Below are 15,000 nucleotides of genomic sequence, written 5' to 3' on the forward strand. Positions count from 1 at the left end.
GTCTCAGTGTGTGTGTGTACCTGTCTCAGTGTGTGTGTGTGTACCTGTCTCAGTGTGTGTGTGTACCTGTCTCAGTGTGTGTATGTACCTGTCTCAGTGTGTGTGTGTACCTGTCTCAGTGTGTGTGTATGTGTGTACCTGTCTCAGTGTGTGTGTGTACCTGTCTCAGTGTGTGTGTATGTGTGTACCTGTCTCAGTGTGTGTGTGTACCTGTCTCAGTGTGTGTGTGTACCTGTCTCAGTGTTGTGTGTACCTGTCTCAGTGTGTGTGTGTGTGTGTGTACCTGTCTCAGTGTGTGTGTGTGTGTACCTGTCTCAGTGTGTGTGTGTGTGTACCTGTCTCAGTGTGTGTGTGTGTGTGTGTGTACCTGTCTCAGTGTGTGTGTGTGTACCTGTCTCAGTGTGTGTGTGTGTGTGTACCTGTCTCAGTGTGTGTGTGTACCTGTCTCAGTGTGTGTGTGTGTGTGTGTACCTGTCTCAGTGTGTGTGTGTGTGTGTGTGGTGTGTACCTGTCTCAGTGTTGTGTGTGTACCTGTCTCAGTGTGTGTGTGTGTGTGTGTGTACCTGTCTCAGTATGTGTGTGTGTGTGTGTGTGTACCTGTCTCAGTGTGTGTGTGTGTGTGTGTGTACCTGTCTCAGTGTGTGTGTGTGTGTGTACCTGTCTCAGTATGTGGTGTGTGTGTGTGTGTGTGTGTGTACCTGTCTCAGTGTGTGTGTGTGTGTACCTGTCTCAGTGTGTGTGTGTGTGTACCTGTCTCAGTATGTGTGTGTGTGTACCTGTCTCAGTGTGTGTGTGTGTGTGTGTGTGTACCTGTCCTCAGTGTGTGTGTGTGTGTGTGTGTGTACCTGTCTCAGTGTGTGTGTTACCTGTCTCAGTGTGTGTGTGTACCTGTCTCAGTGTGTGTGTGTGTGTGTGTGTGTGTGTGTGTACCTGTCTCAGTGTGTGTGTATGTACCTGTCTCAGTGTGTGTGTGTGTACCTGTCTCAGTGTGTGTGTGTGTGTACCTGTCTCAGTGTGTGTGTGTGTGTGTGTGTACCTGTCTCAGTGTGTGTGTGTGTGTGTGTACCTGTCTCAGTGTGTGTGTGTGTGTGTGTGTACCTGTCTCAGTGTGTGTGTGTACCTGTCTCAGTGTGTGTGTGTGTGTGTGTGTGTACCTGTCTCAGTGTGTCTCTCAGTGCATTTCTTTCCTTCTTCAGTTTTTCTTTCTGATTTTCCAGATGCAAGTTTTTCTTCATTATTCGTTTCTGTTCGAGCTCCAGTTCAGCAACAAGCCGCTGCAGAACCTCCAGTCTGTCCCCCACCACCTGCACACACACACACACACACACACACACAGTTGTGTTTGTTTTTCTCTGAAACTGACAAACTAACCGTCCAATAGACAGAATCGGAGTTTCGGGCTTCCGGTGGAATCGAAATGCATGCTGGGGGGTGGCAAGCCTAGAAAAGTGAGCACCAACTCTACACGGGCCGCCATATTGGATTTCTTCTTTACGTGTTTACATTGTATTTGGCTAGTTTTTAGTGTGTGAGCATCGCTCTTCTAGTTATGGGGTTTGGACACATTGTGTGGTGAAAGGATGTTCAAACTGTGGGAGAAAGATAAATAAATGGGCAGAATCTCATTGTGAGCTTCACGATTGCAAACATTGCGACTGCAAGCCCCCGTTCAAACTATTTCCATTTCCAACAGTACTAAAGAACAATGATAGAAGGCTAGCATGGACCAAAGTTGTAAAGAGACAGGATTACAATGGGAAGTTTTGGGAGCCCAAGAAATCTTCATTTCATGCAAGGAAACCAACAAATGACTCCCTGATCCTGAACTCGACCTGGGGTGTGTCATCTATCTACTATTTATATATTGACAAATGTACTTTCTATATATTGAGTTTTATAATAATTAACAAACACAAGTTAAGTATATATTTATAACAGCTTACCCTGCAACACAACTGCAATAAGCACTTATGATATCGTCAGTTTTCTTAACTGTGCAGATCCATGCTGAATGTGTCGTGTGGGAAACTTTCATTGAATGAGAACATTTAGCTTTCAAAAAGCAAAACTCAGAATCTGCGAGAGGATTGAAAGATATTTGTTTCAAACAGTCTAAATGCTTTGCCTTCTTTGTATTCGTTCAAAGTTTGTTTTTGAAACTCGACATCATTCCCTGGGGGGTCAGACATTAAACATAATGTTATATCGCTGAGGTATATCGGCGGCCAAGAAGTCATGCTGTTGTTTTCATTGACCCGGCCATCCTGCAGTCTCAAGGGATCAGGCACTGAAACGCCACTCGGCATAATCAAAAGCTTCATCTTTTCTTTTTCTGTGATTGAAAGTCTTTCGTTAGCTGTTGGTTGCTGCTTAATGCTCATCTCTGATGCAGCAAACACCCGGGCAATAAGCTCCAGTTCTGTTCCTGAAACCTTTAAATTCCGCTTGCAGCAAAATACTTTCAAAGCTTCGACATCTGAACCTCATCATAAGAAAGGAGTTCAGAACTCATTGTAGAGCAGTAGGTTTGTTTACAACACGCTTGAAGAATAAGCTAAACACAATGTAAACACGTGGAGAAGAAATCCAATATGGCGGCCCTTGTAGAGTTGGTGCTCACTTTTCTAGGCTTGCCACCCCAGCATGCATTGCGATTCCACCGGAAGCCCGAAACTCCGATTCTGTCTATCAGAGTAGACTCACTGACCTCGTCCGTGTTAGAGCCCGCCTCCACGCTCTGCTCCCATTGGTGGGCTCTTTCCCTGTAGCCAATCATAGCCGCCTCAGTTCTCTCCAGAGCCAATCGGACGCGATCCCTGTCCCTCTCCAGCTCCACCGTCCTCTGACTCAGAGTGTACACCTTCAGGACAACAAACAACATCAGCCGCAGAAACAACAGAAATTATAATGTCATCATAAAAGTACAGCAAATATAAATTTAAATGATTAATGTCACTTTATATGTTTGGTTGTTTTTAAGGTATTATTCTAAAATGATTTTAATTATTAACCCTCTGAACACAACACCTCTGCATCGTTATCTTTGTTTTTATTCTCCAAAATGACATTTATCACAGCCAGAACCTGTAAAAACAGAATTTATTGTCAGATGTTCTAATTTCCGATGGTGCTTGAACGCATCAACGCTCCAAACGGGGAAAAATAACGATAACCAATAAACATTTTTATAAAGCTGCAGAATTAAAGAACTGCTTTGCCTTAAAAATTTAATATTATGATTGTGAATCAATTATTTTGAGAAGTTAAAACAATTATTAAACTCTTTACCTCGGCTTCTCTTTGCCTCAGCTGCCTCCTGATCTCCTCCTCCTCCTGCAGCAGAGAGGAGTTCTGCTCCTCCTTCTCCTGCATCAGAGAGGAGTTCTGCTCCTCCTTCATCAGAGAGGAGTTCTGCTCCTCCTTCTCCTGCAGCAGAGAGGAGTTCTGCTCCTCCTCAGGAAGACAGTTAACTATTGAATCACTTTTCTGCAGTTTGTATGAAGAGCTTTAAAGCATAACGTTGGTAGAAACCAGCTCACCTCTCCTCCTCCTTTCTCCTCCTTGTCCGTCTCTCTGTCTCTCCTCCTCAGTCCATCCGTCTCCTCCGCCTCCTCCACCCTGGACCTCCACTCCTTCTCCTCCTCTCTCTCCCTCAGGGTCCGGACTTCTCTGGACAGAGCTTTCAGCTTCACCTCCTGCTCCTCCTCCACTCTGCTCCGCCACTGCTCCTCAGCATCCTCCTTCTCCCGTCGGGCCTTCTGCAGCTCCTCCATCATCTCTGTCCTCCTCCTCTCCAGGGCCTTGGCTCTGGCTCTCAGCTCCTCCACCTCTCCCCTCTCCTCCCTGAGCTGCTGCACCTCCTCCTGCTTCTCCTGCAGGATGCTCCTCAGACGCTCCTCCTCTGACTGGCTCTCCTGAATAATAATAACCAGAGTTCTTAGTACTTTTACTGAAGTATAAGGAGAAACAAACCGTGAAGTTTTCTCTCCTGTATATGTTTTTATTTGTATTCAGTCCTATTCAGATCAAAGGGTCGAGCTGCACTTCAGCCTCTTGTGGCCAACATGAGTATTACAACAACAAACACATCAACAAACTTAAACTTATCCTGACAAAAAAGAAAATCCCAGATAAATAAATAAGGAACGCCCGCCCGCCTGTGAGTTTGGGTTTATTTGAAGTATTAATTAAAGCACTAAAACCTCTGACTTCCCTTTATATTTGATTTCAAAGCAACACATGAAGCCCAGCAGGAGGCGCTGTACCTGCAGGAGGAGCTTCAGCGTGTTCCCCTCATCCAGAGCAACCCGCAGACCCTCCTCCATCTGCAGCTTCTGCTCCTTCTTCTCCTGCACCTCCTCCAGAGCTCGCTCCCTGCTCCGACTCACATCTGACACCTGAAGCACAGGTAATTACCGAAGTTCATTAACTTATTTCCACGCACTGCAAAAAGCAGTTTTCTTGCAACCGCTGTTTGCTGCAGCAAATAGCGGTTTCTATTTTCTGTGAACAGCTGCTGAAACGGTTTAAAGCTGTTTTTATTTGCTACAAACTGTTTCTTTTACGCGCAGCAAACGGCCGGGGCAACTATTTCTGGGCGCCGCAAACAGCGTTTGTTAAGCACAGCAAACTCTGCAATTGTTTCTACGCACCACCAACAGATGCTTTTACGCACCACTAACAGATATTTTTACGCACCACCAACAGATATTTCTACGCACCACCAACAGATGCTTTTACGCACCACCAACAGATGCTTTTACGCACCACCAACAGATGCTTTTACGCACCACCAACAGATGCTTTTACGCACCACCAACAGATGCTTTTACGCACCACTAACAGATGCTTTTATGCACAACTAACAGGCGCTTTTACGCACCACTAACAGATATTTCTACGCACCACCAACAGATGCTTTTACGCACCTCTAACAGATGCTTTTACGCACCACTAACAGATGTTTCTACGCACCACTAACAGATGTTTCTACGCACCACTAACAGATGTTTCTACGCACCACTAACAGATGCTTTTACGCACAACTAACAGATGCTTTTACGCACCACCAACAGATGCTTTTATGCACCACTAACAGATGCTTTTACGCACAACTAACAGATGCTTTTACGCACCACCAACAGATGCTTTTATGCACCACTAACAGATGCTTTTATGCACCACTAACAGATGCTTTTACGCACCACTAACAGATGCTTTTACGCACCACCAACAGATGCTTTTACGCACCACTAACAGATGCTTTTATGCACCACTAACAGATGCTTTTACGCACCACTAACAGATGCTTTTATGCACCACTAACAGATGCTTTTACGCACCACTAACAGATGCTTTTACGCACCACCAACAGATGCTTTTACGCACCACTAACAGATGCTTTTACGCACCACTAACAGATGCTTTTACGCACAACTAACAGACGCTTTTACGCACCACTAACAGATGCTTTTACGCACAACTAACAGATGCTTTTACGCACCACCAACAAATATTTTTACGCACCACCAACAGATGCTTTTACGCACCACTAACAGATATACACCACAGTTTCGGCCAACTATAGCTATCTAGATATATCTGCTTTATTTGGAGAAAGCCAGCAACATGTAAAGACTGTACCTGAGTCTGCAGGGAGCTCAGGTTCATCCACCATCACCTCCACGATCTGCTGCACTCCTCTCAGCTCCTCCTGGATGTCCTGCCTCCTCCTCTGCTCCTTCTGCACCTCCTCTCTGAGAGCTTCCACCTCCTCTGTCTTCATTAACGTCTCTTGTTCCTGCTCCATCTCCTTCTGCTCCTTCTCCACTTCCTCTGTTAAGACTGTCAACTCGCTCTTGGTCCTATTCAGCTCCTCCTGCATCACCTGCCTCCTCCTCTGCTCCTTCTGCACCTCCACTCTGAGAGATGTCACATCCTCTCTCCTCTTTATCAGCTCCTCCTGTGCCTCTGTCTTCTTCCTTTGTTCCTTCTGTACCTCCTCTCTCAGTGCAGACACCTCCCCCTCGCTCTTAGTTCTCCTCAGCTCCTCTAGTACCTCCTCCATTTCCTTTTGTTCCCTTTTCACCTCCTCTCTGAGGGCCATCACCTCCTTCTTAGTCCTTCTCAGCTCCTCCTGTACCTCCTCTCTCTCCCTTTGTTCCCTTTTCACCTCCTCTCTGAGGCCTGTCACATCATCTCTCCTCCTTCTCAGCTCCTCCTGCATCTTCTCCTTCTCCCTTTGTTCCCTTGTCACCTCCTCTTTGAAGAACGTCACCTCCTTCATAGTCCTCCTCAGCTCCTCCTGTATCTCCTCCTTCTCCCTTTGTTCCTTTATTATCTCCTCTCTGAGTGCAGTCACCTCCCTCTCCTTCCTCCTAAGCTCCACTGACAGCCCTGCTTTCTCCTCCTCCACCAGGAGGTGCTGACCTCTCTCTGCCTCCACCAGTCTCTCTTGCTCCTCCCTCAGTTCCTCCCTCACCATCTTCAGCACCTCCTCCTCTCCCTTCCTCCCCTCCTCCGCCTCCTTCAGTTGGTTTTCCAGCCTCCTCTTCTCCTGCTCTGTCCTCCTCAGCTCCTCTCTTTGCTCCTGCACCTCCTTCTCCCTCTCCTCCCATCTGTCCTCCAGCCTCATCCTCTCCTCCCTGGCTCTACTCAGTGCCTCCCTTTCTTCCTCCCGCTCCTCCTCCACCTCCCTCACTTTCTCCTGCAGCCTCCTCTTCTCCTCCTCCACCTCCGTCAGCTTGTTGTCCAGCCTCCTGCTCCTCTCCACCTCCGTTCTCCTCAGTGCCTCCCTCTCTCTCCCATCCTCCTCCTTCTCCTCCAGCATGTCTCTCAGCTGCTGCGCCTGCTCTTCTCGCTCCTTCAGGAGAAGGCTGAGCTTTGCTGCCTCCCTTCTGCCCCGCTCAGCCTTTTCCCTCCACTCCTTCAACTCCCCCTCCAGCCTGTCGCAGTCCTCCTCCCTCTCTCTGGCTCTCCTCCTCACTCCCTCACTCTCGGCACGGGCCTCCTGCAGCTCCCTGGTCTGGGAGGAGAGCCTGACGTGTCTTTCTCCTCCCTCCCTCCTCTCTTTCTCCAGGAGCGCCCGGGTTTCTCTCAGCAGCGTCTGCAGCTGCTCCTCCCCTCGCCTCCTTCTTTTTCAGTGTGTCGGTCGCCTCCTGCTGCTCCCTCTCCGCCTCCTCCTCCCGCTCCTCTGCCAGCCTCAGCCGCTCATTCAGCTCCTCCACCTCCTCCTCCCGCTCCCTCACGGCGTTCATCTGTCGCTCCAGGCTGCGCTCCCTCCGCTCCACCTCCTCCTTCATCTCCTCACACTCCTCCTTGGCCACGTTCAACCTCACCGTCAGTAGCTCCACCTCCCCCACCTTTTCCATCAGCCTCTCCACCTCCTCCTCTGCTCGCCTCCTCCTCTCCTCCTCTTCGTCTCGCAGCTTCTCCTGCTTTATCCTCTCCTCCTCGAGTTCGAAGGTTTCTTTTCTGAGTCTTTTAATCTCCTCCTCTGCTCTCCTCTCTTCATCTCGGAGTCGCTCCACCTCCTCCTTCCTTCTCTCCTCCTCTTCGTCTCGCTGCTTTTCCTTCTCTCCCCTCTCCTCCTTGAGTTTGAAGATTTCTTTTCTAAGTCTTTTATTCTCCTCCTCTCCTCCTAATCTCTCCATCCGGTCACAGAGCGCTTCCACCTCCTCTGTCCTCTTCACCTCCTCCTCTCTCATCCTGACCTCCACGCTCTTCACCTCCTCCTCCAGTCTCTCCTTCTCTGCCTCCGCCCGCTGTAATCTCTCCATCAGGACCATCACCTCCTTCCGCAGTCTCTCCACCTCCCTTTGAGTCTCCCCCTCCTCCGCGGTCAGTCCCTCTATGCGCCTCCTCAGCGCCTCCACCTCTCCGTCCCTCGTCCCCCAGCTCCTCGCTCAGCGCCTCCCTCTCTCTCTGCCAGGCCTCCTCCTCCTCCTCCTCCCTCCTCCTCCTCAGCGCCTCCCTCGCGTCCTCGCTCCTCTCTCTGCTCCCCCTCTCTTCTTCTCTCCCGGCAGTCTCTCTCTCCAGCTCTGCTCTCAGACACTCGATCTCCCCTTCACAATAAAAGCACACGTTATAAACACAGAATCAGCTTCTGATGTTTCACTTCAGATTCATTTAAATATATTTAACACTTAACTTAACACAGAACTAAGGATTGGACAATATGTCGTGGAACATTTACAATAAGTGATAAATAAAGAAGAAGAAGAAGAAAGTGATCATGTGACACACTGACCCTGGAGAGTCTGTTTAACCTGCTGCAGGGCGAGAAGCTGAGTCTGCAGCAAACACCTGTCCACCTCCACCTGAGACACACACTGCTGCTGCTGACGGAGCTGCAGGGACTCCAACACACACCTGGGGGGGGGGGAAGAAGGAGGAGGAGGAGAAGGAGAAGGAGAAGAAGAAGAAGGAGAAGAAGGAAAAGAAGAAGGAGAAGCAGAAGAAGGAGAAGAAGGAGGAAGAAGGAAGAAAGAGAGAAGAAGAGAGGAGAGAGAAGAAGGAGAGAAGAAGAGGAAGGGGAGAAGAAGAGAGAAGAAGGAGAAGAAGGGAAGAAGGAGAAGGAAGGGGAAGAAGGAGGAAGAAGGAAGAAGAGGAAAAGAAGGAGAAAGAAAGGAGAGGAAAAAGTGGGAGAAGAAGGAGAAGAGAGGAAAGAAAGAGAAGGAGGAGAAGAGGAGGAGGAGAGAGAGAGAAGAAGGAGAGAAGAGAAGAAGGGAAAGCAGAGAAGAGGAGAAGAAAAGAGGGAAAAAAGAAAGAAAAAGAGGAGGAATAGAAAGTGAGGGAGAGGAAGAAGAAAAGACAAAAAAAAGGAAAAGGAGAAGAAGCGAGAAGAGAAAGGAGAAAGAAAGAAAAAGGAGAGAGAAAGAAGGAGGAAAGCAAGAAGAGAAAGAAGAAGAAGAAAGAAAGAAGAGAGAAAAGAAGAAAGGAGAGAAGAAGAAAAGAAGGGAAGAGAGAAGAGAGAAGAAGAAGAAGCAAGAAGAAAAAGAAGAGAAGAAGAAAAGAGAGAAGGAAAGAAGAAGAAAGGAGAAAGAAGAAAGAAGAGAGGAGGAAAGAGAAGTAGAGAGGGACAGAAGCAGGAGGAGGAAGAGGAGAAAGAGAAGAAAGAAGAAAGAAGAAGGAGAGAGAAGAGAAGAAGGAGGGGAAGGAGAAGAAGAAGGAGAAGAAGGGAGAAAGAAGGTGGGGGAAAGGAAAAAGGAAGAAGAAAGAAGGAGAAGGGAAAAAGAGAAGGAGGAGGATAGAGAAGAAGAAGAGGAAGAGAAGTAGAAGGAGAAGAAGAGAAGAGGAGGAAGAAGAAGAAGGAGAGAAGAAGGAGAAGAGAGAAGAGAGGAGAACGCCAAGAGGAGGAGAAGAGGAAGGGAAGAAGAAGGAGAAGAAGAAGAAGGAGAAGAAGGAGGAGGAGAAGGAGAAGAAGAAGGAGAAGAAGTAGAAAGAGAAGAAGGAGAAGAAGGAGAAGAAGAAGGAGAGAGTTGTTTAGTTAGAATGTAAAGCAGACGTCATCAGATACGTATTCCATCGAGCTCCTCAGCTCCACATCTTGTCCTGGATTCGTATTTGTTCTCCCTCGAGCTTCTGCCAGCCCTGCTCTAGCACGCAGTGCTCCGCTCCTTCAGCTCCGGAAGAGCTCAGCGAAGGTGATACAACAAATGCACCCTCTTTCTCCTTCCATGACTCCGTCCTCTCCCTCGCCCTTACTCACAGACACCTTCTCCCTTCTACCTGCCCCAGCACCCTCATTCCTTTACTCCAGTTCCCTTCCTCTCCTCTCTACAGCTCTATCCTCTGCCTACCTTCCTGCTTCGGTACCTCCCTCTGCTGCTTCCTTACCTGCTCCACTAGCCTCTCCTTGCCTCCTCCTTACCCCTCCACGCTTTCCCCCTCTTCCTCCGTTAACGAGAGGGGAACGAAAAGGAAGAGAGGAAGACAGATGAAGAAAATAAAGAGAAGAGAAAGAAGAATGGAAAGAACGTATATAATAAAATGTCAGATAACAACAATAACTTCCTGCTCCTTCTCAAAAAATATATCTTCTCATCTGTTGACCTCCCCAGCTACACCATCCCTCATCTCCTAACTCTTACCTCGCCAAGGTCCACTCCCTCCCTACCTCTATTTAATCCCCCAGCTCACCCCTAACTCTCCATCTCTTCCTAACCAAGTTAATAACACACATTTGTAAATAGAATAAACAGAAAAAGAAGACGAAGGAGAAGAGAAAAAAAAAGAAGGGAGAAAAGAAGAAAAGGAGAAGAAAAAGAGAAAACAAGAAAGAAGAGAAAAAAGGAGGAAAAGAAAGAAGAGAGAAAGGAAAGAGCAAAACAGGGGAGATAAGAAAAAGCAAAACTCTTCTCTAAAGAAGTCAAGACTCCTCCGAAAAGGCTCTTAGAAAAGACCTCCCTTAAGAAAGACTCCCAGGCCTAAGCAGGTGCACATGATAAGCCCCAGACTCACTCCCCTCTACCTCCTCTACCTCCCCTACCTCACGCTCGCTCAAAAATCAACTCCTGTCTCCTCAATCCCTCCCTCCACCTCTTTACCTCCTCCAGATTACCTCTCCTCATTCCCTTCTCTCCTCCAGCAGGAGGCAGCTGTCTCTCCTTCTCTCCGTTCGTCCCCTCCATCTCCCTCTGTCTGTCTCTCAGCTGACGGACGGACGTGGCATCCCTCCTCCTCCCTCTGCCGCTCTGAGGAGAAATCATTACTGTGATTTAATGTTTACATTACATATGTTTACATACTAAAGGTTTCTTATAAGAACTACACTTTCCTAATTCAGGACTAAATGTTTCTATCAAGACTAAAATGTTTCTAATCAGAACTACAGGTTTATCTAACACAACTACAGGTTTCTAATCAGGACTAAATGTTTCTAATCAGGACTAAAGGTTTCTAATCAGGACTAAATGTTTCTAATTAAGACTAAATGTTTCTAATCAGAACTACAGGTTTCTAAACACAACTACAGGTTTCTAATCAGGACTAAATGTTTCTAATCAGAACTACAGGTTTCTAATCAGGACTAAAGGTTTCTAATCAGGACTAAATGTTTCTAATCAGAATTACAGGTTTCTAATCAGGACTACAGGTTTCTAATCAGGACTACAGGTTTCTAATCAATACTACATATTTCTAATCAGTACTACAGGTTTCTAATCAGGACTAAAGGTTTCTAATCAGGACTAAATGTTTCTAATCAGAACTACAGGTTTCTAATCAGGACTAAAGGTTTAAAATCAGGACTAAATGTTTCTAATCACGACTAAAGGTTTAAAATCAAGACTAAAGGTTTCTAATCAGGACTACAGGTTTCTAATCAGGACTACAGATTTCTAATCAGGACTAAATGTTTCTAATCAGGACTAAAGAGTTTCTAATCAGGACTAAAGGTTTAAAATCAGGACTAAATGTTTCTAATCAGGACTAAAGAATTTCTAATCAGGACTAAAGGTTTAAAATCAGGACTAAATGTTTCTAATTAGGACTAAAGGTTTCTAATCAGGACTAAAGGTTTCTAATCAGGACTACAGGTTTCTAATCAGGACTAAATGTTTAAAATCAGGACTAAATGTTTAAAATCAGATCTAAAGAGTTTCTAATCAGGACTAAAGGTTTAAAATCAGGACTAAATGTTTCTAATTAGGACTAAAGGTTTATAATCAGGACTAAAGGTTTATAATCAGGACTAAAGGTTTCTAATCAGGACTAAAGGTTTCTAATCAGGACTAAAGGTTTCTAATCAGGTGTTGAACTCACAACCATCTGGTGTTGTATTTGGAAGCCGAACCACTAGCCCATCACCACCCACACACCTGGAGTTCTTCTCACCTGAGCCAGCTGTTCTCCACGTTGACGGTTTTTCTCTCCCTCTGCAGAGCGCTGACCTCTGACCTCACAGCCAGCAGCTGTGATTGGCTGTCAGACAGCTCACACTCCAGCTGCAACACAGAACCACAGACAGTGAAGCAGGCAGGCAGACGGGCAGCAGCACTGACAGACAGGCAGCAGCACAGACAGACAGGCGGCAGCACAGACAGACAGGCAGCAGCACAGACAGACAGGCAGCAGCACTGACAGACAGGCAGCAGCACTGACAGACAGCAGCACAGACAGACGGGCACCAGTCGTACCTGCAGCAGCTGCTGGTTCTGATCCCTCCTGTCCGACGCCAGAGACGAGTTCAGGGCCGACACTTTGTCAAGAGTGTCGCGTCCGTCCTCCACATCCCGCTTCAACGCAAACTCAGAGGACGAGAGAGACAACACACTCTCTCTGGACTGAGGGGGAGACACAGAGGGGGAGACAGAGGGGAGAGACACAGAGAGGGAGACACAGAGGGGGGGAGAGACACAGAGGGCGGAGACACAGGGGGGAGACACATGCGGGGAGACACATGCGGGGAGACACAAAGGGAGACACAGAGGGGAATACACAGAGGGGGGGAGACAGAGAGGACAATACACAGAGGGGGAGAGACAGAGAGGAGACAGAGGGGAATACATAGAGGGGGAGAGACACAGAGAGGAAACAGAGGGGGAGAGACACAGAGAGGAGACAGAGGGGGAGACACAGAGGGGGAGAGACACAGAGAGGAAACAGAGGGGGAGACACAGAGAGGAGACAGAGAGACAGAGGAGGAGACAGGGGGAGACAGAGGGGGGGGAAACAGAGAGGAGACAGAGAGACAGAGGGGGGAGACACAGAGAGGAGACAGAGGAGGAGACAGAGAGGGGAATACACAGAGGGGGAGACACAGAGAGGAGACACAGAGAGGGGGAGACAGAGAGGACAATACACAGAGGGGGAGAGACAGAGAGGAGACAGAGAGAGAGAGAGAGAGAGAGAGAGAGAGAGAAGAGCCAGAGAGAGAAGAGAGAGACAGAGAGACAGAGAGAGACGAGAGAGAGACGAGAGAGAGACAGAGAGAGACAGAGAGAGAGAGAGAGAGAAAGAGAGAGAGACAGAGAGAGAGAGGAGAGAGAGAGAGAGAGACAGAGAGAGAAAGAGAGAGAAGGACAGAGAGAGACAGAGAGAGAGACAGAGAGAGAGAGAGACAGAGAGACAGAGAGACAGAGAGAGAGAGAGAGAGACAGACAGAGAGAGAGACAGAGAGAGAGAGAGACAGAGAGAGAGAGAGAGCCAGAGAGAGACAGAGAGAGAGACAGAGAGAGACAGAGAGAGAGACAGAGAGAGACAGAGAGAGAGACAGAGAGAGAGACAGAGGACAGAGACAAGGAGGAGACACAGAGAGGAGACAGAGGGGGAGACAGAGAGGAGAGACACAGAGAGGAGACAGAGGAGGAGACACAGAGAGGAGACAGAGGGGGAGACAGAGGGGGAGACACAGAGAGGAGACAGAGGAGGAGACACAGAGAGGAGACAGAGGGGGAGACAGAGGAGGATACAGAGGGGGAGACACAGAGAGGAGACAGAGGAGGAGACACAGAGAGGAGACAGAGGAGGAGACACAGAGAGGAGACAGAGGAGGGAGACACAGAGAGGAGACAGAGGGGGAGACAGAGGAGGAGACAGAGGAGGAGGACAGAGGGGGAGACAGAGGGGGAGACAGAGGAGGAGACACAGAGAGGAGACAGAGGAGGAGACAGAGGGGGAGACACAGAGAGGAGACAGAGGGGGAGACAGAGGGGGAGACAGAGGAGGAGACAGAGGGGGAGACACAGAGAGGAGACAGAGGAGGAGACACAGAGAGGAGACAGAGGGGGAGAACAGAGGAGGAGACACAGAGAGGAGACAGAGGAGGAGACACAGAGAGGAGACAGAGGGGGAGACAGAGGGGATACGAGGGAGAGACAGAGGGGAGTAAGAGAGGAGACAGCAGAGAGAGAGACAGAGTAGGAGACACAGAGAGAGAGACAGAGGAGGAGACACAGAGAGAGAGACAGAGGGGGAGACAGAGGAGGAGACACAGAGAGGAGACAGAGGGGGAGACAGAGGAGGAGACACAGAGAGAGAGACAGAGGGGGAGACAGAGGAGGAGACACAGAGAGAGAGACAGAGAGGAGACAGAGGAGGAGAGACACAGAGAGGAGACAGAGGGGGAGACAGAGGGGGAGACAGAGGAGGAGACACAGAGAGAGAGACAGAGGGGGAGACAGAGGAGGAGACACAGAGAGGAGACAGAGGGGGAGACACAGAGAGGAGACAGAGGGGGAGACAGAGGGGGGAGACACAGAGAGGAGACAGAGGGGGAGACAGAGGGGGAGACAGAGGAGGAGACACAGAGAGGAGACACAGAGGGGGAGACACAGAGAGAGAGACAGAGAGAGAGAGAGACAGAGAGAGAGAGAGACAGAGAGAGAGAGAGAGACAGAGTGAAGAAGAGACAGAGAGAGACACAGAGAGACAGAGAGAGAGAGAGAGAGAGAGAGAGAGAGAGAGACAAGAGAGAGACAGAGAGAGACAGAGAGAGAGACAGAGAGAGACAGAGAGAGAGACAGAGAGAGAGACAGAGAGAGACAGAGAGAGAGACAGAGGAGGAGACACAGAGAGGAGACAGAGGGGGAGACAGAGGAGGAGACAGAGAGGAGACAGAGGAGGAGAACAGAGGGGGAGACACAGAGAGGAAGACAGAGGGGGAGACACAGAGAGGAGACAGAGGAGGAGACACAGAGAGGAGACAGAGGGGGAGACAGAGGGGGAGACAGAGGAGGAGACAGAGGGGGGAGACACAGAGAGGAGACAGAGGAGGAGACACAGAGAGGAGACAGAGGAGGAGACACAGAGAGGAGACAGAGGGGTAGACACAGAGAGGAGACAGAGGGGGAGGACAGAGGAGGAGACAGAGGAGGAGACAGAGGGGGAGACAGAGGGGGAGACAGAGGGGGAGACAGAGGAGGAGACACAGAGAGGAGACAGAGGAGGAGACAGAGGAGGAGACACAGAGAGGAGACAGAGGGGGAGACAGAGGGGGAGACAGAGGAGGAGACAGAGGGGGAGACACAGAGAGGAGACAGAGGAGGAGACACAGAGAGG

At 48.9% G+C, this 15,000-nt stretch overlaps 1 protein-coding gene across 1 annotated transcript in view; it reads right to left on the bottom strand.

Moving 5' to 3' along the window:
• Window positions 1-1,158: 1,158 nt before the first annotated feature.
• Window positions 1,159-15,000, bottom strand: part of LOC115005973 (trichohyalin-like) — a gene marked incomplete at its 3' end in the record, with an annotated part of 27,891 nt that continues 14,049 nt past the window's right edge. The window contains 11 exon segments of the mRNA XM_029427971.1: window positions 1,159-1,304; window positions 2,708-2,860; window positions 3,289-3,453; window positions 3,540-3,914; window positions 4,266-4,397; window positions 5,750-6,172; window positions 6,257-6,650; window positions 6,994-7,886; window positions 7,888-7,930; window positions 11,836-11,945; window positions 12,138-12,284. Coding sequence (XP_029283831.1) covers window positions 1,159-1,304; window positions 2,708-2,860; window positions 3,289-3,453; window positions 3,540-3,914; window positions 4,266-4,397; window positions 5,750-6,172; window positions 6,257-6,650; window positions 6,994-7,886; window positions 7,888-7,930; window positions 11,836-11,945; window positions 12,138-12,284 — 2,981 coding nt within the window.

The sequence above is a fragment of the Cottoperca gobio genome, unplaced genomic scaffold (assembly GCF_900634415.1).
Source record: "Cottoperca gobio unplaced genomic scaffold, fCotGob3.1 fCotGob3_421arrow_ctg1, whole genome shotgun sequence".
Lineage (NCBI taxonomy): Eukaryota > Metazoa > Chordata > Actinopteri > Perciformes > Bovichtidae > Cottoperca > Cottoperca gobio.